Source organism: Festucalex cinctus, chromosome 2 (assembly GCF_051991245.1).
Source record: "Festucalex cinctus isolate MCC-2025b chromosome 2, RoL_Fcin_1.0, whole genome shotgun sequence".
Classification (NCBI taxonomy): domain Eukaryota; kingdom Metazoa; phylum Chordata; class Actinopteri; order Syngnathiformes; family Syngnathidae; genus Festucalex; species Festucalex cinctus.
Window position 1 is genome coordinate 4,891,384 of NC_135412.1, and position 25,929 is coordinate 4,917,312.

At 39.1% G+C, this 25,929-nt stretch overlaps 1 protein-coding gene across 3 annotated transcripts in view; it reads right to left on the minus strand.

Moving 5' to 3' along the window:
- Nucleotides 1-25,929, minus strand: part of LOC144013473 (interleukin-1 receptor accessory protein-like 1) — a 143,281-nt gene that overhangs the window by 54,162 nt on the left and 63,190 nt on the right. For 2 of the 3 annotated variants that reach the window (XM_077512413.1, XM_077512412.1), the window contains exons 3-5: nt 19,579-19,858; nt 10,094-10,280; nt 8,521-8,674 (exon numbers count right to left, since the gene is read on the minus strand). In XM_077512413.1, coding sequence (XP_077368539.1) covers nt 8,521-8,674; nt 10,094-10,280; nt 19,579-19,858 — 621 coding nt within the window. Of the gene's footprint in view, nt 1-8,520; nt 8,675-10,093; nt 10,281-19,578; nt 19,859-19,921; nt 19,947-25,929 lie in introns of those variants that run through there. The other variant, XM_077512414.1, reaches the window with a different exon arrangement.

Below are 25,929 nucleotides of genomic sequence, written 5' to 3' on the forward strand. Positions count from 1 at the left end.
AAGCACAGTTTGCTAATTGATTGATCTGTGGCAAGCATGAATGTGTGATCGAGGGTTTGCTCTCCAGGCTCCCGCAGGGCTTGGGGGTTGTGCCCTGGTGCTGCCATGGCCTGGGGGGTCCTGGGGGGCTGTGCTTGGCCTGTCTGGCCGAGGTCGATGGCTCCGCTGGCTCCGCTGGCTGGTGTTTGTGGATCTTACTCTGCTTCATCTAGCCTTCCTTCCTTCCTTTAGGCTTTCCTCTGGTCTCTTGAGGTCTCCCTAATTTGTTGGAATTTAGATGTTTCTGGGGTTAGTGAAAGATTCTGGTTTGTAACTGTGGGTAGTAGGTGGTGTCTGGTCGGTGCTGGATTTCACTTTGTTTCATCTTTCTTTTCTCTGATTCTTCCTCTGGTCTCCCGATGTCATGGTTTGGTTCCATGTGGTTAGGTTTTGTTTGGTTTTAGGTGTTTGTAGTGTTTTGTCCTGAGTTATCCCCGTGTCTCGTTATCGTTAACCTTGTCCACCTGCGTGTGTCTTCTCTTCCCAGTATGTGTGACCTATCAGTGCCCTCAGCCTATTGTGTTTCCCAGGTAAGTCTTGTTTGTGTCTCATTAGTGTTATATTTAGTTAGTTGTGTTTGTTCACGTGTTGTGGTGGAATTATCTTGTCTCGATGTGGCGTGCTGTGTGGGTGTCGTTTGCTGTCAAGCCAAGTCTCTCTCGTCCAAGCCAAGTGTTCTCTCGTCTAAGCCAAGTGTTCTCTCGTCCAAGCCAAATGTTCTCTTGTCCAAGCCAAACGTTCTCTCGTCCAAGCCAAGTGTTCTCTTGTCCAAGCCAAGTGTTCTCTCATCCAAGCCAAATGTTTTCTTGTCCAAGCCAAGTGTTCTCTCGTCTAAGCCAAGTGTTCTCTTGTCTAAGCCAAATGTTCTCTCGCCCAAGCCAAATGTTCTCTTGTCCAAGCCAAGTGTTCTCTCGTCTAAGCCAAGTGTTCTCTCGACCAAGCCAAATGTTCTCTCGTCCAAGCCAAATGTTCTCTCGTCCAAGCCAAGTGTTCTCTCTTCTAAGCCAAGTGTTCTCTCGCCAAGCCAAATGTTCTCTCGTCCAAGCCAAATGTTCTCTCGTCCAAACCAAGTGTTCTCTCGTCCAAGCCAAATGTTCTCTTGTCCAAGCCAAGTGTTCTCTCATCTAAGCCAAGTGTTCTCTTGACCAAGCCAAATGTTTTCTCGTCCAAGCCAAATGTTCTCTCGTCCAAGCCAAGTGTTCTCTTGTCCAAGCCAAATATTCTCTTGTCCAAGCCAAGTGTTCTCTCGTATAAGCCTAGTGTTCTCTCTCTCGTCCAAGCCAAGTGTCTCTCTCACGTCCAAACCAAGTGTCTCTCTCACGTCCCAGCAAAGTTGCTCCACGTCCCAGCCAAGTCGCCTCACGTTCCATCCTGTCATTTCAACCAGCTTCCTCTTTCCCAGTCAAGTCTTGGTGCCCCGTCTTCTCACGTCCCATCTCGCCTTTTACTTGTTTATTGTCAATGAAGTTACTCTCATTTCTCTTCCCGTCATGTGTCTCTGCCATTGGGTCCATCCACCACATTCACTCCGCACCTTCATCCGTGACATCTTACAATTTAACGACTGGCGGGATGTATTCGGTTAAGGTGAAGGGTATAGGATTTTTAACGGGTTTCAGGTGAATTAATGAGCACAAACTCATACACACACACACACACACACAAACAAAAAAGAGAGAGCACAATGATGATGACATGTTAAATTGGTAAGACTACCAAATGAACAATACTGAGCTCTCAAAAAAATAAAATAAAGCATGTTAACATATTTCTGTGCAACGTCGTCCAATAACACTATTTCAAGCTTGGTGTTTGCCAACCAGTATTGGTGCCCAGAACCCCCCTCCCACATCAGACATGGGGACACTGACCAAAGTCATCTAACCTTGTGCTACACTGGCCAAGTCAAACTATTTGCTGGAACTCTTCCTTGTCAATGTGTTCATGTGGTTTGGATCTGCCAGGAGTAGCTATGGCAACAGAAACTACTTTACCCTTGAACTCTCCTGAACACAATGTTGAGCGCATGCCGTTAAAACTTTCCGACAAGTTCTAAAGAAGTTGGAAATCCACAGGGAAATTGTATCCTGCATTTACACAGAAGCCATGTAACCAAAGCTGTGCACGTGCTCTGTGATGCTTCGATCTTCCATACGCTTGTTCTCCTTCGAGCAATCAAACCGCCTGTGTGCTGCTCATTTTATGGCGCATTCTAATGGAAATGTGCCTGAATTGTTCAGAATGGGACTGAGTTGATGCCAGTTTGGGGAATACACAGTTGATGGCAAAGCAGCATCGCAGAGGCTTTGACAATGGCTGGACAGTGAGTAAAAGCTAGGGACGGGGAGAACAACGAGTTATTTATTATGAAGTAATTCGATTACCAACTCAGTTACTTTTTTGAGTAAGTAAAGAGTAACTATAACTAATTACTTTTATAAAGTAACGTTCCTAACACTGATGGACATACCTGCGTGATAGGTAAAGAAAACAACATGTGCAGGTACTGAGAGAGTTCAGTTCATTTTTAGTACCAAGCAACCAATTCAATGTAAAAGGCTCTAAACCCTAAAAATGATCAGAGCAAAACATTATTGGAAAGGCTTTAACATTTTTAGAGACAACTGTTGCTTTGTAAAACACAATTATTTCTGGTAGACCATTATACATCTCCAATCTTGAGTGGAGAGGACAGTTAATTAAACGTTTGGACAAAGAGTGCTTTTTTTCATCCAATTTAGTGCAATAAATTGTGTGTATGTGTGTGTGTGTGTGGGGGGGATCTAATGCTGCAGTTAGGAGTAGCCAAACAAGGTCCAAGGTCAAATAGAACAAAATGACACCAAAACAACAGAACGACAACCAAGATGTCTGGTCAACGCAACTATGGATCAGCCAGTTTCCACAGAAACGAGATGCTTGACTGGCAGCCTTAATAAAGGCAGCAAGCTCTAATTAAGATGGTGCCACTCCAAGGGTGTGAAAATATGGATGTCCACACACACAGACTAAAATTTGGCTGCCCTTCAGTTAATTTAAAGACAGGAATACAATGATTCGTGTAATAACTTTCAATGGGCAAAAGTAACACAAAGATTTATATACACTTAGATTTGTTTTAAAAATTACGATCAGGCAGAATTCATAAAAAAAGAAAAAGAAAAAAAAAGACGTTCGACTGGAAACGTGCGTCTCTCTCTCTCTCTCTCTCTCTCTCTCTCTCTCTCTCTCTCTCTCTCTCTCTCTCTCTCACCCCCCAATAAGGTGTAATTGTACATCCACTGCATTCGGTGGCAGTGTTGCGCTCTTCTGATTAACAGAGTGCAGAAGGAGCACTGATCTGAAAATATTACTGGATAGCCGATAGCCTATACACGCCGGCCATCTTACTCCTATCTCGCGAGCAGACTACTGTATAAATTATATTTATACGGAAATATTAAACATGTACAGCTCGTAGGCTTAGTATAGGGGCGGGGATGGGGGGATTTTTGTCACCCTTTTTTCTTTTAAAGCTCAGTTCCTTAGACCACAAAAATTAAATTTGGCAGATGCATCTTTTGTTGAATTACAGTTATAATTCTTTAATAAAAAAAAATATATATATACAACTTTCCTCCGATAAACATCATTTAGCATATAATTTATACATGTATTTAAGGCAAGTTGTAAAATGTCTGAAGTCCTCTTGTTCATGTTTCACAAAACATCATAAATCATGTTGTTTCTACTAAGTACTGTCTCAAATTTTCTCCGATTCCAATACTGTGAAATATAAGCTCGTACGCAGAGAAAAAAATTATTGGGAGGAGTAATATGGCGGCCTCGTGGCTTCAAAAGTCTTGGCCTGTCGACTATCCAGTACAGATCAGTGGGAAGGAGTATTAGCAAAATATTTTCAAACACAACAAATAATTGAGAAATACTGTCCTAACTGCATGTTTCAAAAGTGTTTAAAAATTCAGCATTTCCGTGTAAATCAGGGCACATAGAAGGCCAATTCAGACGAGCGCAATGTTTTATTCTTCACCATTCTCACGTGTTTTAGCTGTATTTTTTTGGGTCATTATCCTGTTAAAAGACTGAAAACAAGCTTTCTGACAGTGGGCAACAAACAACACCAAAATGCCCTGGTAGTCATAAGATTTCAAGACAGGGCGTTGTCACAGAAACGTTATGGATTGTAATGATTCATTTTCACCAATAAGAAAATTGAGATACACGGCACCAGAAATATAAAGACTTTTATTCCAGACTATTCTCCTTGATAGGGACAATTAATAAATAAATAAAACCTGCTGATTACACGGTGTAGTTTAAATTTGTGCAAATGATCACTTCATGAATCATCTCACTAGGTCATCTCCTTTCTTCTGGCACCTTGGGCACGTTAATTATCTTGTCAATTAAGGCAGAATTCTCTTCCAACCTCCCTTATATGCTAATGAATCAACAGGGACGTGCGAGAAATCAAAATGGGGCTGATAAGCGTAGTGCAACCCAGGTAACTAAAAAAAGGAATTAAATTAGAGCTTGAATTAAATACTTCACTTTGATATAAATGCAACATAAATTTCAGCTTTAAGAAGAAAATATTCTTCCTTTCACAGAGAGCGCGTTGTTTCAAAGTCTTTGTGATGAAACAGGTGATATCGGGAATTAAAACCGGATTTTGTAATGGATGCTCCACGACGACGGGTCAGAAGTCTGAATTATTGGCAGAGTGACAACACTATGCACTGATGAATCAAAGCAATTAAAGGTGATATATTTGTAATTTTTCGACCACACGTGGCAGTAGCGATTCGTCGTTCAATTTCTTCAATACAGCAACTTTAAGAACAGAACGTAAGAAACTTTTTACATGCTGAAAAAGCAAACAGATGTTCTAAGATTATAAATATGCAATGAACAGATACTAAGTATATTACAGTAACAAAAATAAACTAAATATGTTCATTACAGTAATAAATAGGGATGTCACGATAAGGGCAATATCGCGATATTAAAACTGCCACAATATCGTGGTCGTCATGTTCACAATATTTAAAAGGAACACATCTGTTTAAAAAAAAAAAAGTCAGGTTGATTTCCATTCGTGCAGTTCTAGCACCCTCTAGTGGTTAGTTTATTAGTGCAATTGAATTTTCATTAGGGTTGTTTTGGCCTTCTATGTTTAAAATCTATGCTAATTGTCAGATAAAGGGAAACCTAATTTGCTTGTTAAGCGATCAACGTGTGCTTGCATTAGCAAGTAAGTGCCTCAATATTGTTATTAGAGATTGTAGGTTGTTTATATGCATTGCTGTTATGTACAAAAGCACAATATTGTGCTTTTTTTAGCATGAGCTCTCTTTTTTACAATATAGTGATCTTTGTTGAATATCGGCAACGCCCCCACAATATCGTGATAATCATCGTATCGTGACCTTCATATCGTGATAATATCGTATCGTGATGTTTGGATATTGTTACATCCCTAGTAATAAATAGATTAAAATTGGTATTAACAGATGGTAAGTTAGTATAACAGTTGCTCTGTTTTTGTGTTGTTTTTTTCATGATTGCATGTTTGAAATAAACTTGAAACTTCAAAGTATAACAACACAAATCATCTCAATTTGGCAATGCTGAAGTCCAAATAGGTTTCGAGGTGTAAAGGATGCAATTACATTTAAAGCGTAAAAGTTTGTAAGTAGTTATTTGTCGGAGAAACACACTTTGGCTTCCTCTCTTAATTTTCAGTCGACTCTTGTAAATCCCTTTTTCCACAAATTTTCCTTGCTTTTGCTGCTATATCCTTTTTTTTTTTTTTCCACCGCTGTCTAATGAGAACTGAATTTTAAGGCAAGGCAAGTTTATTTGTATAGCACACTTCATACACAAGGCAACTCAATGTGCTTTACACAAGGAAAGACAACACATAAGCATCAACAAACATTTAACATTCAGAGGAAGAAGAGAAAATAGAAAGTGAGTTACAAAATTTACTAAAAAAAAAAAAAAAAAAAAGTGAGAAAGTAGAAAGTGAGTTACAAAATTTACTAAAAAAAAAACAACAAAAAAACATACATTGTCAATATTAAAACATTATTCAGCAAACTTTAAAAACATTTAGTGAAGTTTAAAATAATAATTAAAAAAATTATAATAACAATTAAAGCTGTTTAAAAGACCCAAATCAAAAGGTATGAGAAAAAAGCAAAGTTTTTAACCTGGATTTAAAAGCATTTACACTCGGGGCTGACTTCACTTCTGTTGGCAGCCTATTCCATCTGTGTGCAGCATAATAGCTAAATGCAGCTTCTCCATGTTTGCTTCGAACTCTGGGTTCCACTAGTTGGCCCAAGTCTGTAGATCTCAGAGCCCTGCTGGGCTTATACTCAATCAGCATTTCTTGGATATATTCAGGACCCAAACCATTTAGTGATTTATAGACGAGTAGCAGAACTTTCAAATCGATTCTACAGCTGACTGGGAGCCAGTGTAAATCCTTAAGTACTGGAGTAATATGTTCTGATCTCTTTGTTTTGGTCAGAACTCGAGCTGTAGCGTTCTGAATGAGCTGCGATTGTCTCATGTTCTTTTGAGAGAGTCCAGTCAGAAGACCGTTACAATAATCGAGTCTGCTGGAGATAAAAGCATGGATTAGCTTCTCTTGGTCTTTATGATTCTTGACACCCTCCCCACTTTTTGGTTGTTACAAAGCATACATGACAGTGTGCTAGTTGAACATATAAAAGGCTGGTCAACAGTAGAACAGGTCATCAACTCCAGTGACAGTGACTAAAGTTGATGATCCCTGTGTATTTAGTTCATGAACTCCACTTTATCATGCTTAATCAGAAATATCAAACTGCGCACTTTACATAAAGTAATACAATTTGGAGTTTCATTTTAAAAAGAAGATCTCTTTCCATCAGTCGGTGGGGAGGTTCATTATTGTTATATTGGCCTTCATTATAATTAAATGGAGTCTGACCTTTTGTCCCATTGAGCTGCTATGAGGTAGCCCGCAAGCTTTGATGGAGCTAAGTGAGAATGATTTGTTGGTGATTGGAAAAAAGAAAAAAAAAATCAGAGGGAGGTTGATGATAACAATGCATAAAGTTGTATACATACTTATTCTGGATGACTGAAAGGTCACATTTGAGCCAAAATATTCCCGCAATCTTTAAAAGTTCCACTTACAAAGTTTATCAATTCAGTACTTCCTCTCCTCTTGAGTTCCCTACAGACATTTTTTGAACTTCCTGTAAAAATCAGCTAGTGAAACTGTGATTGCATAGTACAAAATAGTAGCGTCTGCGGTGCGGAACGACTGCGGCGATGCGGAAGGTTTCCGCGAGAGTTCTATTTCTTCCGGACGCCGCATGCCGATTTTCATGAAGCTGAAGAAATTACACGAGCCGGACAGGAAATCGAGCGTCTCGCATGAAGGTAAATCCGGTATATTTCAAAATAAAACAGTTTGCAAACTCGTTTTTTGGGGAGGGACGCTAGCTAGCTGCATAGCATGACATCAGTCGGACACTTAAGACAAAAAATGAGCTCAGAATAAATAAAAACACAACAAAATGACACTATTTAAACACAAAACGTATTTACCCATGGAGAACAGCCATGGTAGAAGTCCCAGAAATAATGTCCAAAAATCATATCGATGTGACAACAGGCAAGCGTGGCTATTGTTTACAAATAGGACTCTATATATACATGGTTGTTATTGGGTGAACTCAACTCGCCAGCGTCAACCCCACGCGATCTCGTGGTCTGTCGGGAGTAGATTTCCGGACACGCAACGCACCCGGTGTGAATTGCAGTCCTTGCGGCGGCCGTACGGAAAACGCACCGCGTCCGTTCCGCAGTCAGTGTGAATTGGGCTTAAGTGTCTCAAAAGCAGATACAATATAGAGATTACGGATGCCATAATGGGTGATTCAAGACTTTGCTTTGCCCTTACTGCAGTCTTGCCTTTGTCACTTTACAAGGACTATAAAGTTCAATCAGATAGCAGCTAACAGCCAACACTCATTCCAACCTTTGCCAGAGAATTGACGGGAGCCTGATCCATCTTGAAACCTCCTTACCCTTTTGTTCGGCCCGCGTCGGGGCAATTTCATCCGGATCGTACCAGGAAATGTGCGTTTGAGCAAAATGACTCAATGAGCAGTGATATATGCAAATGAATACCTTCTGCACTTTTTTATTCTCCCACAAGCAGCAGTTTTTAAATGACAACATCCACGAAAGTGGATAAAATGTTTCTCGACCAATTAATATTCAAACTGTGCTTTCCTTTTTGTACATCGTGGCTGCCATGCACTCGAGTCAACTACGAGTAGTGATTCCTCAAGATCAACAGTAACAGAGGTATCAACAGAGGCATTGCGTAAATATTATGTTGGAGAAATATGTTTTGAAATGTTCCAAGTCATTTTAAGAGGTACCTAATAAAAATGACTTTGAATTTCTCCTTACCTGTGACAGATAGTTCGGTTGTCCTCCGCACCACAAAGTTTCCAAATTGTAATTCACAGGTGTAATTCCCAATGTCATCTTCCCGAACTTCTTTGATGGAGAGGGTGTCCCTCCTCCTCTCGATCGTCTGCCTCCATTGCTTCGGCATGCATTCCTATGTTGTAAGCAAAAGAAAGACATCATGAGGATGGTGGCAGTAATATGTTACAAATACGTACTGAATCATCAATTCATTGAATGCACTTTCATGGAAAATCAAATCAAACTGGGGCACCGAAACACCGCAAGCAAAAGAAAATGTGGGGCACTGTGGGCTTTGGCTCGGGACTGAAGAACAAAAAAGAACAACAGCCAATAACTGGAGGCTTGAGCACCCACAACCATTATCCACTATTTTAATCACATTCAGTGGGAAGCTGAACAAGTCATGTGGGGCTCATTTGTTCAACACTCGACAGGAAAAGGTGTGCGGACATCTGGCCAGTCCATCTACATCAGGGGTGTCCAAACTTTTCCATTTGAGGGCCACATACAAAAAATCAGAAGGACGCAAGGGCATAATGTTATGTTGTACAAATAATTTATTTGTGCTTTTGCATATTAAGAAAAATGCTTCAGTATATAAACCAATTTATTTGTAATGTGGCAGTAGGGTTATTATAGTGTTGGAATTTTTCATTTTAGTTAGTTTTTATTAGTTTTCATGGTGGTTCTGTTAGTTTTTATTAGTTTACTTCTTTAAAAATGTAGTTTTTAGTTTTAGTTTAGTTTGTTAGTTTCTGTATTAGTATTAGTTTAAAAAAAACGTGTATTACTTGTGCGCAATATTTAAAAAACAGCATGGGCGCGACGTCATCTGAAGGTGCTTTTCTATTGGCTGCTGCTAGATGATGTCACTTCTGTGTGACATACTTTCAAACGTCATTATTCCGGTTTATATCAAAATAAATCTATTAAAAAAAAATCACATTTAAAATCATCTCCAAAGGCTCATGCATTAAATTGATGACCAAAGACTAAAACGAAGGACATGTTTGCTATAATTATAGTTAGTTTTAGTTGGTTTTGTAAACCTAAAATTAGGTTTCAGTTCGTTTTCATTTTTTAAAAAGCATTTTCGCTTTGTATTTTATTTCGGTAACAATATATATATATATATTTTTAATTTTACGTTTAGTTTTTTTAATTAGTTTAAGTTAACTAAAATAACCTTTAATGGCACCTGTTGTTTGATACCCTCCCATCTTACTTTGACCATCTCCAAACATTTTTGTTTTATTTGATTTGAACGGAGTCAAATGCCATTTTTAGCATATGCCGCGGGCCACTGAAAAATGGACGTAGGGCCGCAAATGGCCCCCGGGCCGTAGTTTGGACACCTCTGATCTACATGAAAAATACTACTGCTTAAAGGGAACAAAGCAGTCTATTCCAAACCCTACTGCATCCACAGATTTGAGAGGTTGGGGTCTTATTTCAATACATATTTCAGAGACGCAGGCTGTATGATGTTTGTTATTGTCTTAATCTAATCATTTGAAATGACAGATAAAAAAAACCAACTTGATTCTACCTTGTACCAGACAATCTGGGGCTCCACTCCTGGCTGGATGTAATCGTCGATGCCCGTGCAGGTAATGTCCTTGCTTTTGCTCAGCTCTGCCTTCTCAAAGAACCTCATCTTGGAGTTGTAACAGAGGTCTGTGTCATTTTCTGCCACCGTGAGAGACATGGACACCTTCATGCAGTAGGTGGAGTTTCTGAAAAACAAATACATCATGAATAGAGCACAAATGTAATCTTGTGTAACACACTTTTATCCCTATCTGTTGCTGTAATTATAACGTGATGACAAATTACACCAAAGCATGTAAGCATGCAGTGAGGTCCAGTCGGTCATACTCTGACCCACTTGATGATTGATGAGTCTCGTTCATTCCTGTTAAGCAGGAATTGTTTGAGCTAACAGCAATTTGTTGCAGTTAATGCCAACGGCATCAACCATGAGCATTTTACATGATGGCGCACTCATGTTATCCGGTCCTCATTGTCGTGCATGTTTTCCATCTCCAAACTATGGCCCGGGGGCCATTTGCGGCCCGCCGTCCATTATTGAGTGGCCCGCGACGCTGCTTTAAAAAAAAAAGAAAACTAACTGAAACTATATTTTATGTTTACAAAACTAACTAAAATAAAACTAATTATAGCAAAAATGTCCTTCGTTTTAGTCTTTGGTAATTCATTTAATGCATGATGAGCCTTTGGGGATGATTTTAAATGTGATTTTTAGTAGATTTATTTTGATATAAACTGGAATAATGACATTGCGCCCATTGTCCATCCATCCATCCATTTTCTTGACCGCTTATTCCTCACAAGGGTCGCGGGGGTTGCTGGCGCCTATCTCAGCTGGCTCTGGGCAGTAGGCGGGGGACACCCTGGACTGGTCGCCAGCCAATCGCAGGGCACACAGAGACGAACAACCATCCACACTCACAAGCACACCTAGGGACAATTCGGAGCGCCCAATTAACCTGCCATGCATGTCTTTGGAGTGTGGGAGGAGACCGGAGTACCCGGAGAAGACCCACGCGGGCACGGGGAGAACATGCAAACTCCACCCAGGAAGGTCCGAGCCTGGACTCGAACCGGAGACCTCAGAACTGGGAAGCGGACGTGCTAACCACTCGACTACCGTGCCGCCTGCGCCCATTGTGTTTTTTTTAAATATTGCACACAAGTAATACACATTAAAAAACAAACAAAAAAAAAACTAAAACTTAGCATACTAAACTAAAACTAATTTAAAAAAAAAACTAACAGAACCACTCTGAAAACTAATTAAAACTAACTAAATTTAAAAAAACTAAACTCAAAACTAAAATGAAAAATTCCCAAACTATAATAACCCTTCTGCCATATTAAAAATAAATAGTTTTTTCTACTGTAGCATTTTTCTAAATATGCAAAAGCACAACTAAATTATTTGTACCATTTTTAGGACTAAACACAATTTCTCTTCATAACATTATGTGGCCCTTGCGTCCTTCTCATTTTCTGTATGTGGGCCTCGAATGAAAAAGTTTGGACACCCCTGTTTTAGATGTCCCCCCCCCACCCCTCCAACACACCTGATTCAAAAGATCAGCAGAAAGCCTGATAAAAATCCTGATCATTTGAGTCAGGTGTGTCGGAATAGGGCTTTAGGCACCCCTGTTTTACATTTTAGAAACTACTTTGTAACCCAAATGCATTCGGATTAAAAATACAAGATTAATCTGTACTTTAAAATGAACATGGATGAGTCGGATCTGTTTTTACTGCTCTTGTGTGCATGTAGCAGTGCAATAGGATTGGATTCCTTTATCGAAAAAAAATGCTAAATATTTGCAGGATGGTGAAGTTCAAATCAAAAAATTATGTTGTCTGTTGCTTGAGTAACTCTTAACAGAATGGAGGAATCAACAAAAAACACTGCTTTTCATTGATTCTGTAGTCAGGGAGGGGAACACAGACAAACATGAACCCCTACTAATTAATGGATCAATCGGAGCACCTTTTCTCGCTGCCTAATAAGCCATAAAGCAAGCTAAGTTGCCAGCAAATCCCTTTTGGTGAAAAGACAAAACAAACTAACAGTGTTTAGCAAAATCTCATTGCTAAATTCTCAAAAGCTCCGTCGCACAAATTGAGCTGAACCAGCAAACAATTACAAACATGATAAATCCTTACATAATTGTGCGGCATTATCTGCTTGGCGGATTAGCAGACACACTGGTCGACATACAATCTTGGAAGTAGCCAGTGCAACACTGAGGGTGAATTGTGCTTTTGCATGGTGACCGGATGCAAATGGAACATGATGTGGAGATTATACCAGACAACTTTCAGCAGATGGTCGACTGAATAAAAAGGATCCCATGAGGTCCACTCGTTCGCCTTGATTTGTATAGGGAGGGGGCGATCAGGTGGGGTGTGGGCACTGTGTCATCTGCTCTGCATGAATGAACAAAGCATCAGGCCAAGATTTTGTCCTCCAATGTCTTTCCAACAATCCACATCCATCTTGGTGCCTTTGGACGAATCACTCGGCGTCATAATCAGGAAATCAATTCGGACGATGCCAGGCTCAACTGCAGCCTGTACCCAAAAGCGCTCAATTCTCTAGGAGTCGTGCGCTGCAGATGTGATGATAACAAGCTAGACAATACGGTGGCGTTAACAGGTGAGCGCGTCCGTCAAACGTGTCACGCTGAAGGGGATATCCAATGTCGTGGCAATGTTAGAGCACATCCTGCATACATCAATCCTGACAGGTGCCAGGTTGACAGTCAGTGACTGTGTAGGGCAGGTGGAGGACTCGCCATTCGATATATTGCAAGTCTAGTAAACCCACGAAAACATGACAAGGAAGGATTCGTAACTGTTGTTTATTATTCTAAATTTTTGTCATAGGCTACATTGCTCTTAACTCTTTGACCGCCAAAAACGTTTAATGACGTCTTATAAAATCCTAATGAAAGCCGCCAAAAACGTTATTTTTTTTTCTTCCTCTCTCTCTTTCAATGGGCAGCGCAACATCTTGCCTTGTCACTAAACAAAAAATATTACTGTCAAAGTCACTGTTATGCAAAAAAAATGTATCTTTTCACAAAAAGCTTGTTTTTCTCTTAATATTTTTGTATTTGCGCTTATGTCACTCAAATGACCTAATTTCAAATGGTGATTACTAAAGAAGGGAATAAGGTAGAAACATACTTTTTTTTTCTCTCATGAAAGAATGGAATCCAATGTTTCATATGGTATCCACTAGGGGTGTGAATTGCCTAGTACCTGACGATTCGTTTCGTATCACGATTCACAGGTCACGATTCGATTCGATACCGATTAATCCCGATACGAATTTATAAGTCGATTGTTGCGATTTTTTTTCATTCAAATTTAGAAAATACTAATCAGTAAGCTTGTAGAGTGTAAGATTTATATGAAAATGTATTATTTATTTATCTGAAATGTCAGTTTTATAGAGGTTGTAATCTGTTTCATGTTTGAACAGCATTAAAATAAAATATTAAGGCTTAATGTTCCGTTCATATAACATTCTTCCATGCTCAAGGTGTGAATCCTAACCCGAAGTCAGACGTTTTGCTGAATATTTTTCCATTAAAAATGGAAGTTTAAAAATCGATTCACACACACACACACACACAAAAAAAAAAAAAAAAAAAAGGCAATGATGATAAGACGTTGAATCGGTAAGACTACCGAATGAACAATTCTGAGCTCTTTAAAAAAAAAATAAAATAATCAATTCAGCCGCCTATTGAATCGATTCGAGAATTGCGCGATGTAGTATCGCGATATATCGCCGAATCGATTTTTTTTTAACACCCCTAGTATCCACCATATTTATGTCATCATACCGCACAAATATTCTGTTTGCTTTGAAAGATGAGTGAAAATGCTCCAAATCGGCTGGCACCGTTGGGGTTTTTTGATAACATTTGGCAGTCAAAGAGTTAAGAACTTTACACTTTTAAAACACAACATTCAAAACAACAAAGCAGGCACAACATAGCAGCTTCATTATAATGTACAGGACTGTCTCCAAAAATTAGAATATTGTGATAAAGTCCATTATTTTCTGTAAAGTAATTACCGTAAATCAGAGGATTTGGACAATTTTAAATTAAAACATGGGTCCAAATGATTACTCAATCATTAAAATAGTTGTCGACTAGTTTGATAATCAATTACTTGTCGATTAATTTTGACAGCTTTAATGCCTGCACTTGACACCAGGGACATACACCCTTTCTCCACAGTTTGGTGATTGACTTTGTGGTCAATCTGGCATACCGTTTAATCCGGCATTTCCCTTAACTCATTCAGTCCCACCCATTTTCACTGAAGCAACCCCTTTACTGGATTTTGACTGCTTTTTCAAGGCCCACAGAGTATTGTGTTCTATTGCTATAAAACATGGAATCTACCAAAAGAAAGATTTGCATCTCTTCTTTCATCAGGGAAAAAAAAGAATATTTCTATCTGTTTCCGTTTTGCAGCAATTGGCATTAGAATATAGTTAAGTTTCATCACAAATCTGTTTAAAACAGTGGGGAAAAGAGTTTTTTGCAACATGGCTTTGTTTGAGTTCTTATACTCTGCTGCCACCTGCTGGCTGTTTTTGTAATAACTACCATTGCTTCAAGCGTTTTCTTCAGTTCAGAGGCTGCATCAAAGCCTTCTGTATGCTCTAGCATAAAAAACAAAAACAAAAAAACGTATAAATACGTCTTTGGGAGCAAATGAGTTATGAGTTACTCATGGGGGAATTTCAGTGCGCACACATGAGCAAGAGGGAGATACGGATGTGGCAGCGGTGCACACACAGATGCACTCTCACTCCTTCATTACTCTTCACTGGGGTAGGTCTCTGCTGGTGACAGCGCAAGACATTGTGAGACCATGCAGGGAAGCCATTAATAGGTGGAGGACAGCGGCAGCAGGTCATCTTAAGTGAACAGAGTCGAAGGTTAAACATTAGCTACCTACCATGCGGCCTGGTCTCTGCTCATCTCATTTTGTGGAAAAAGATGTGTGTGTCTGTACATTGAAAGATCCCTGCTATGTACTGTATACGTTGATTTGAATAAAATTGATAATTCTGTGGCTCCTTCAAACAGACGCAATGGATGGAGGTTTTCCGTGGCATGACTTCAGCAAGGAAATGGCCACAGATGTTCCTTTGGCATGAAACCATCCATCCGTTTCCTATGCCGATTATCCTCATTAGGGTGGCGGGTGTGCTGGAGCCTATCCCAGCTGACTTTGCAAATGAGGCAGCATACACCATGCACTGTCTCATGAAATCACTCTCAGTAGTTTTCTTTAACTTTACATCTCATATTCAAAGTTGAAGGCTGTTACAAGAAAAATATTCTTGCAGAGTTGCAAAATTGGTGATTTTATGAAACTGAGGGCACACGTATGTTGACCTTCATGCTTGGCGGAACAATTGCCTGGGGTTGCACATGTGTTTCTCAACACAAGATGCCTGATAATGAGTTTTAATGTTTTTAAGAGAATAAAAACACAAGGAGAAGCCAAGCAGTTGATGTGTGGATGATTTTTGCAGCTCTGTCATGGGGATCATTTAGGTACAATGAAAAAAAAAAAAAAAGAGCAATGATGATAAGACGTTGAATCCGTAAGACTACCGAATGAACAATTCTGAGCTCTTTTAAAAAACAAACAAACAAAAAAAAAACAATATTGAGGCACTTACTTGCTAATTCAAGCACACATTGATCACTTCACAAGCAAATGAGGTTCCCCGTCATCTGACAATTAGCATAATTTTAAACATAGAAGGCCAAAACATCCCTAATGAAAATTAAATTGCACGAATAAACTAGCCACTAGAGGGTGCTAAAACTGCAGAAATGGAAATCAACCTGACTTTTTTAACAGATGTGTTCCTTTTAGATTTTGTGAACATGACGATGAGGATACTGTGGCAGTTTTAATATCACGATATCACGATGTTGCCCTTATCGTGACATCCCAACTTATTAGTGGAGTAATTACTGTGCAATTTTTTTATGGATTTTATTCACAAAAATTAATAATAATAAATCCTGGAAAGGGCACCTGTTATAGCAAAATTAGAAACTTTCTCATGCTTGTTAGATAATCATCACTCTCGCAGCATATTCACAATCTGAATAGACTGTGTGCGTGCGTGTGCGTGCGTGTGCGTGCGCGCGCACATATGTATGTACTCTGCCAATCTGCATTATTAAGTGACAGATTTTGCCATTGCAGATGGTTTTGCTTTGCATACGACAATGTTCCTCAGGGCATAACATCTGAAACAGCTGAGTGCTGACCTCGATTTGACACACGGCGCCGCTCATCTGCTCTGCGTTCTTTTACTATACATGACGCGAGCGCTCCCTTGTAACGTGGCAACGGATCTGCGTGCGTACTGTGTGCCCGCGTGTTTGCGTGCGTGCGTATGTGGGAGGGAGTGGGCGCAAGAGAGAAAAAAAGAGACAGGCCTGCATGCTCACAATTTCAAGTGTGCACGTGTTTGTGTAAGTAAATGCTGTGTGTTGCAGCCTTGCAAAGTTCCTGTCAGTTGCAGCTGGTCTTGTGGGAGCACAGAACTGAAATGTTGTGTAGCTAGTAGCTACGCACAACATTTCAGCTACGAGCTACCGGTTCATGATAGTGTATGACAATGCCCTCGCTTAAATGCATCTGAGCAAACACGAGATGTGACGAGATCGTTTGCATTGGAACGTGCGTGCGCACCTTTGTTTGGAAGTCCGACAAAATGATGTAACGCGTAGAAAGAAGATAAGCCACAACATCCATGAATTTGTTTTCAAGCCAGTCAGTAGGAATGAGAAGATTGCAGTTTTGCAAGAGGAAACACATCAAAACAATCTAGTATATCATCCGTTTGCTGGCAAAACATTGGCATTAGTGTTGGAGACCAAACAATATTTAAGCATCTTTAGTTTGTTTTCCAATACAGTGGTACCTCTACTTAGGAAATGAATTGGTTCTGGAAGAAAGTTCTTAAGTAGAAAATTTGGTAAGTAGAGACACATTTTCCATGTAAATGCCCTAATCCGTTCCAAGCCTCCCAAAATTCAGATATAAATGTTTTCTAAAGCCTAAAAATGCATCAAAACACGAAACAAATACGTTACAATTGGATTATTGCACGATAAATGAGAGTTGTGCGTAATGTAAAAAACAAAGAATAGAGTAAAGAATAAAACTTTAACTGCTGTCCTCATCGTTTTTTTCCCCTCTTTTTGGTTCATGTTCTCTCTCAGAAGTGTTTTTGCCTGGTGTTTTGGAAAGAACTGATCCAAGGATGTTTTTGTTTTTTTTAACAATCTTCTTCTTATTATTATTTTTTTCATCACTCACTCACTCACTCACTCACTCACTCACTCACTCACTCACGCTTACATCATGTAAGCCGCACATGATCTCCCAGGCGGATAAGTGAACCTACGCCATCCGGCACCGAAGGCATGTGATGGTTCCACTCCTCCACCTGGAGCCCTTGTTTTTATTTTTTTAACAATCCTTTGAAAATGTCTAAGGCAAACATCATCATAGTGAGCGATCGCCCGACTGGTGGACACATTTTCTGGGTGATTCTTTTCAATAAATTCCAAAACTTGATGGAAACTTCAGGTACGGCGAGGGATATTTTTCCAAAAAAGGCCCGTCTCGTCACAATTAAAAACTTACTGTGCAACATAGCCTTCATCAATCACCAATTTCTACCCTTTTCTTTTTATGGTAAACAGTATACAGTGCAGTTTCTGATGAAAAATATATATAAAAAAAAAAAAAAACAACTTGGAAAAAGTTTTTTTTAGACTTGGAACGGATTAAAATTATTTACATTAATTATAATGTGAAAAATTGTTTCAATTTCGAACAAATCGCTTTTAGAACTGCCTTCTGGAACGAATTATGTTCGAAAACCGAGGTTTGACCTAATCTATATTGTTTTTTGAGCTCTTTGGGCCACCATATGTCTTTCTCATGTTGTAAGGCTGAACACATCTCGTCCAATGTCTGCCTGTTGAACATGTCACATCATGTTTGTGCTGTCCCAAATAACTTTGCTCATGCAGACACACAAAATGGAAATTTCATCCTTAGGATGAAAAATAAAAATGAAGGCAAGTCTATGAGACTTCAACAAGAGTTACAGCAGTAAAAGTGCCCATTCTAATGATGTAATCTTTTTTTTGTCCAAAATCATAATACAATAATTGTGTGCAATGGGCAATTGTGAGGATGGAAAGTGATTTGAAACTGTGCAAACTGCAGCATAAATTGACGTTTTGAGATTCTTCTTGGGCGGCACGGTAGTCGAGTGGTTAGCACGTCCGCTTCCCAGTTCTGAGTTCTCCGGTTCGAGTCCAGGCTCGGACCTTCCTGGGTGGAGTTTGCATGTTCTCCCCGTGCCTGCGTGGGTCTTCTCCGGGTACTCCGGTCTCCTCCCACATTCCAAAGACATGCATGGCAGGTTAATTGAGCGCTCTGAATTGTCCAGAGGTGTGCGTGTGAGTGTGGATGGTTGTTCGTCTCTGTGTGCCCTGCGATTGGTTGGCAACCAGTCCAGGGTGTCCCCCGCCTACTGCCCAGAGCCAGCTGAGATAGGCGCCAGCAGCCCCCGCGACCCTTGTGAGGAATAAGCGGTGATGGATGATGGATGGATGGAAGATTCTTCTTTGTGCAGATGAGCCATTGATTGCATCATGCCACATGGTGTTGCAATCATACTCGCGCTAAATCACCCTCTCGAATTTATATCACAAAAAACAACACTGCACTTCACTGGCAACGTTTTGACAGATTTTTTTTCCCGTACATTTCTATTGTCTTATGAATAACAAGAGAATAACCACCACCAGGCTCTCACATTTTACAGTGTCGCCGTAAAGTAATGGATGCTTACCCGTGTCAATCAGTCAGTGTCACTGCTTTTATCACCTGCAACAAAGCTTGAAGCTAACATTAAAGGTAAGAGTTTGTGAATGGAATTTCAGGCAATGGTTCAGGATGTAGTTGTAAATGTCCTTTCAGGCCAGACAAAGTAAAACAAGCATGAAGATTCTATTGCAACAGGAACATAAGCACAATGAGGGAAAACACGTTTTTTGTTTTTTTTGTTTTTAATGTAGACATTTCGTTGCCACTCCAACGTGAGCAAAGAAGTGTCAGCACCCTTACTTTGGTTCTGAATGGTGCCTAAGCAGCGATTCATCTCCAACTCAACTCTCTACTTTATGCACGACTACACAATAACACAGAGCTCACTCAATGTCCACCGCCAATGTCACTGAATGGAGAAGTGTTGGATCAGGACTGCCTGTGTCTATTCATGGCCGCTGCCACAGTGAAGGTGCACGTGGTGTGGAATGCTAATGTTCAAAAATTTCACAGTGCCACTTGTTGGACAGCAGGAAACCTGTGCACATTTACGGGTATATTGGTGTGACATTATGGCCGTACCTTAAAACACAGGAATAGTATCCGACGTCGTCGAGTTCGGCCGGTCGAAACCATATCGCATCCTCCTCCTTGCTCGTTCGCAAACCGTCGAAACTGATGGGCTCCTCAAAATCGCCATGTCCAGCACTTTTGTACCACATGAGGCTGAGTCCTGAGCTCTGAGCGTGCGTGTAGTTGGCGCGGATATATCCATAGAATAAAGCACACTTAATCCGAACAGGTTCACCCAGGAGCACCTTGTATTTCAGATAGTCCACGGACCAATCCGTGCATCCTTCCACTGCAAGACAAGAACAGAAAGAGGAACGATTAAGCTTATGAATGTAAAATAATTCATACTAACTCGTAGTCCGCAGGGACGAGCATAACGTCACCCTCCACCGCTCCACCCGTCGGTAATTCCAGTTGCAATGCGGCAGACACGTCCACGTCAAAATTAAGCAGCAATAAATGTAATAATAATGCATATATTTGTGGCGACTGGGCTCAAGCTGTATTTTGCAATTTTAAAAAAATTTGCAGAATTTCACAAGTTACTTGATGTTAAAGATTAGATAGCTCTTAATATATAATAAAAATGTACTGAGCTGTCACCATCTTACAGATGCAATTATGCCATCTAGTGGCAGAAAATGACCTCAACACAAATCAATATCACACTTTTTTTTTACAGTACAGTCCATCTTTTTTTAATATTACCTACATTTTATGAATTATTATTACATTACTGTATCAATGAGTAAAAGATGCAGCCAATTTCAATTAGATGAATATTTTCCCCTTTTGTTAAATAGTATGAAAACTTATTTAACTTAAATATTTTATTGTACATTTTGTTACACATTTAGAGCAGATATAAAATATGTGATTAATCGTGAGTTAACTAATGAAGTTATGCGATTAATTACGATTACAAAATTTAAGCGCCTGACACCCCTAATAAAAACGCAAAATTTGGACGATGTCAACACTTCTGGTTCGTGGCTAACCAATCACAATCACAAGTTGATTTGCATAATGTTCATGTTATGTTACATATTAGCTTGCTAAGTTAAAACACATGACAGCCATATTATCCTGGCATCCACTATAACAAATAAAAATATGAGATAACGCCAAAAAATGTTTTCCATGTTGTTCTTATGTGGGAAAAGAGTCAGAATCAGAAAAAAATAAATAAAAAGGCGGGTCTGAAGGGGTTACAAAAAACCTTTTTAACATTTTAAACCACAATACAACGTTAAGGCTGATCGACTACTTTAACTCCAAGCAAAGCACTATAAACTACAATTGCGACACATTCAACCATATTGAGCTGGTTAAACTGTGTTTTGTATATTCAAAATGAATGTACAGTATGTGAAAACCTTGATTTTGTTTCCTTAAAAATAAAGACCATTTGGAGTCCTATCGTACAACACGGATAACAATCCTATGAAATGCTTTAACAAGACTTACATCCACCTTTAATCAGACCGTGTTTGCACTGTTTTACGCAGTACTCTTCAAATCATTTTAACCTCTAATTAACCTTGTACTTTCAAAAAGGAATCCAATTTAGACATTTCCAAATGATTTTGTTGTGGCAGTTAGTCCTCACTGACATGACCAACACTCGCTCTTTGTGATTAAGTCTCTAGGTTGCTATGACAACAAAAAGGTCTGCAATTACTGATCAAGAACTTGCTAATTAGTTGGTGGACAATAATAACTTGAACGCTGAAAGTAAGAGTCACAGCCAAGATGGTGTGTTTAATTTAATGTGCTCTAAATGACATTAAATCTTTCCAAAATGGTAATATTGTTTCAAGTACATTTTACATTTTAGCTTACCAGTATTTATTATTATGACTTTACCTAGCTACACTCCTTGTTATTTCGTTTTATGAGCCAGAAGCAGATAAAAACGTCTCGATCTTGCCTGTCAGTCGGGCACATTGCTCTCATGGCACTTTAACTTCATTTTTGGTCTCTCTTATTCCCACCATTTCATCGCTGACAGCCACCAAGGCTGCCATTTGTATGCAAATTCAATGTGAATGGGTGGATGAGGTAAAACAACAACAGCAGTTTTTCCCTCCTCTCCCAAAATAGCCATTGCCGGCTTTCTTTTTGAACCAAATGGATTCAGCCTTCCTGATTGGACACGGCCTCCAGAGGACTGTTTCATGTCAGAGTACACCCTAGCAGTGGGGAGCAGACAACCCACCCTTTTGCTGACTAGCATCAGAGCACACTCATTATTTTATTCTATTTGTTTTATTTTAATTGAAGTACAATCTCTTTTGAAGCCATCGCCACGTCACCTTGCTACCTTGACCTAAACCAGAGCTCAAGAAATTCTGAACAAATTCTGAACTGAGTCTGACCAGTAACATTAACATTAACAAGTCTTGTCCATACTGCTCTACCAGTAATAGGGAAAACAGTTACAAAACTTGTAAGTGAATCTGTGTTATTTGTTCAGTCGTTTTTTCCAAACAAAACAGGAAGTTAAAAAAAAAAAAAAAAAAACAAGGCTTGTTTTCTCAATATTCGTTCCAAAAACATAAAATAAAGAAAACAGGGGACCACTCATTTTCCGATTTCCGATTTTGTGCACAAATGGAAAAATGGCCACTCCTAAGATGGATAAAAACGGCTGGATTTTGCTTCATAACTCATATTCCACAAATGTAATATTAATCAGAATGTCATGTCATTTAGACTGTTCTAAATGTGTAACAAAATATACAATAAAATATTTAAGTTTAATAATTTCATACTCTTTTTAACAAAAGTGGAAAAATATTCATCTAATTGAAATTGGCTGCATCTTTTACTCAATGATAGAGCAATGTAATAATAATACATCATATTGATGTAATATTAAAAAAGATGGACTGTACTGTAAAAAAAACAACCAAAAAAACAAGTGTGATATTGATTTGTGTTGAGGTTATTTTTCTGCCACTAGATGGCATAATTGCATCTGTAAGATGCATTTTTTTATTTTATATTAAAAGCTATCTATTCTTTAACATCAAGTAACTTGTGAAATTCTGCACATTTTTTAAAATTGCAAAATACAGCTTGAGCCCAGTCTCCACAAATATATGCATTATTATTACATTTATTGCTGCTTAATTTTGACGTGGACGTGTCTGCTGCATTGCAACTGGAATTACCCCAGTACAGACTTTCCAAGTAAGGGGTGCTCATTAATTAATCGTGCGTTAAAAAAATTGGTTGCATTAAAGGAATTTTAAATTAACTCAAAATTAACACACTAATTTTGACACCCCTAATATATATATATATATATATATATATATATATATATATATATATATATATATATATATATATATATATATATATATATATATATAATATATATATATATATATATATATTAGGGGTGTTAAAAAAAATCGATTCGGCGATATATCGCGATACTACATCGCGCGATTCTCGAATCGATTCAATAATCGGCAGAATCGATTTTTTTTTTTTTTTTTTTTTAGGATTCACACCTTGCGCCTTAATATTTTATTTTAATGTTGTTCAAACATGAAACAGATTACAACCTCTATAAGACTGAAATTTCAGATAAATAAATAATACATTTTCATATAAATCTTACACTCTACAAGCTTACTGATTAGTATTTTCTAAATTTGAATGAAAAAAAATCGCAACAATCGACTTATAAATTCGTATCGGGATTAATCGGTATCGAATCGAATCGTGACCTGTGAATCGTGATACGAATCGAATCGTCAGGTACTAGGCAATTCACACCCCTAATATATATATATATATATATATATATATATATATATATATATATATATATATATATATATATATATATATATGAAAACAAAAACAAAAAAACCTGCCCCAATAACAACTTTTAACTTTAATTTAATTTTTAAATTAATGGATTATTTGTATTGCTTGTTTCTTTGTTTGTTTTGTTTACCGTTTCTCTAACTATAATATTAAACTTAAACTAAACCCAAATCCAAACATGCGTGAGGGGGAAAAACACACTTATCCATGACCCAATACACTTTCTCTTGTCCACTAGAGGTTCAGCACATTGAATAAACAGATGTTAATTCATCTTATTGTGGTTCCATCTCCAGAGAGGGTGCTTCATAATCATCAAATCATCTACCCGTGTTCCCACAACACCAGTAATCCTCTCATCTAGCAGAGCGCCTAGGGAGGTGTTGAAAACCCACCATCTCAACAACAAGAAGTGCTGCATTGCAGACATGACCAAGCGCATGCACGGTCTCACCCACACAGTTACAAAACGCCCATGAAGGGGGGGGGGCATGCAAGCCTCTCTGCCTACCCTCTTGCCTGTTCTGCTGCACTGTATCATAGCCACGTGGGCGTTCTAAGTTGGTGACTCAGACCCTCGCTGGTCCACTACAGACGCTATCACATCATTTGGGTGTTATGCTCCAGCTCCCTGACAAAATGAGTTGGGTGGAAAATAGCGCCGTTGCAGATGGATGGAGAGGCGCCTGAGAGATGAGAAGATGATGAGAATATGTAACAACACCAGCAGCCAGCAGCGCCCTGATGGCTGTCTGCGCACAGATGTCAACTCTGACCTCTTTTTTGTCTCCATTTTTTCCCCCACACTGTTAACTAGCATTGCCTCATTTCCTTCGTTTTCCGAAGCCTTTGTACTCGTCTAGGCTGAGCACCGCTTGCTGCCGACTCGATTGTCTTTCAGTTGTGTCTGTGTGTTATCTGCACGCTATTTCAGTTCTGGCAAAGAGACATGGGAGGTTGTGTCGATAGTTCAAAGAAAGGACGGAAAATTACAATGACAAAATGATTGGAGCAGCACCTCTATAAAGAAAGCAAAGTCCCCACAAGCTGCACATGGAAGATAGCACTGTAGATAACTTGAGGCAATTCTCGATGATTTAGCAGATGTGCAATGACACATTTCTTCCTTTTGTTTTTCTTCTTGATTAGAGCATGTATATAAAAAAAAAAAGACTACTGTATTTCCAAAATAAAATATTTAACTCAACACCAACACTGAAAGTTTGCGAGGGAACGCAATCTTTGCGAGAGAAGCAAAGTTGTTTTGCGAGGGAACGCAAAGTTGTTTTTTTCGCCTACCATGTCACCTTCGCTGCGCCGTAAACACTTCCGGGTCATCTTCCATGTGAACAAAAGCGACGTGTAAACAAAGCAGTGGAAAAATACATGCTCCATCCGAGTCGCTTTGGGAAAGCTTTCCCACTGTTTTGTTTCATGTTTACAAACGTTCCACCCTCGTCGCTTTTGTTCACATGGAAGATGACCCGGAAGTGTTTACGGCGCAGCGAAGGTGACATGGTAGGCGAAAAAAACAACTTTGCATTCGCAATCTTTGCGAGAGAATGCAGTTTTTTGCGAGGGAACGCAAAGTTGTTGTTTTTTTCTTTTTCTACCATGTCACCTTCGGGGCTCCGTAGAAATCTACATGAGTATGGAATGCGGAATTTTAGAATATTTGAAAGGTGAAACACAAATGCATTCACCACTCTCTTGCCAGTTTCTGAATGTAAAGTTCTTTGTAGCCACGTAAGGAAAAGCTGTTTTGTAAGTGTAACAGGTTACAATGTTCTGTTAATTTCACCAAAAACACTCATCATAATTGTGATAAAATATTAATGTTTTTCTTTTGTTTTATTACCGGTGCATGAGAGAACATGAGCGAGTGTACGCACTGTGGATGACGGTTGCGCGATGACGTCACTTTACGTACGCGAGCCGCGGCAGTCTCGCTCTGGATGTGGCCGAGGTAAGACGCACGCACGCGCCGCTCTCTCCTGCTAGTCACGACGATGAATGCAATAAAAAACTTTGTGTTATATTAATTGGGTTGCATTATGTTATTGGGTCAGTTGATAAGGATGTTTTGCGTGCTTACTAGCTGGTGTTGTGTTCGCTATGCGACACTTTTGAGCCGTGATCCGTCGATGAATGGAGCTAATGTTGCTAACGATTAGCCCTTTTACTGAGATTAGCTTTTGACTTTTAGGAGAGCTAGCGAGGACGTCGCAGTACGCCGTGCTCATTGTTCTTTTCACACACACAGGTATGATGTTGTCAATTCTTTGTACATTTTGTTTTTTTTGTTTATTGACGGGCTCTCGCTCCGGATGTGGCCGAGGAAAGCTAACAAATCAAAGGGAAAAAAATCTTTTCTAATACATTAGTCAATGTATCAATTGAATAATCAATATGAATTGATTCTAAAAATATTCGATAGTGACAGCGTTACAGTGAATGTACATTTTGCGGGAGAAATATAACGAGTGTTTCACCATTACCCAGAGACAAAGAGCC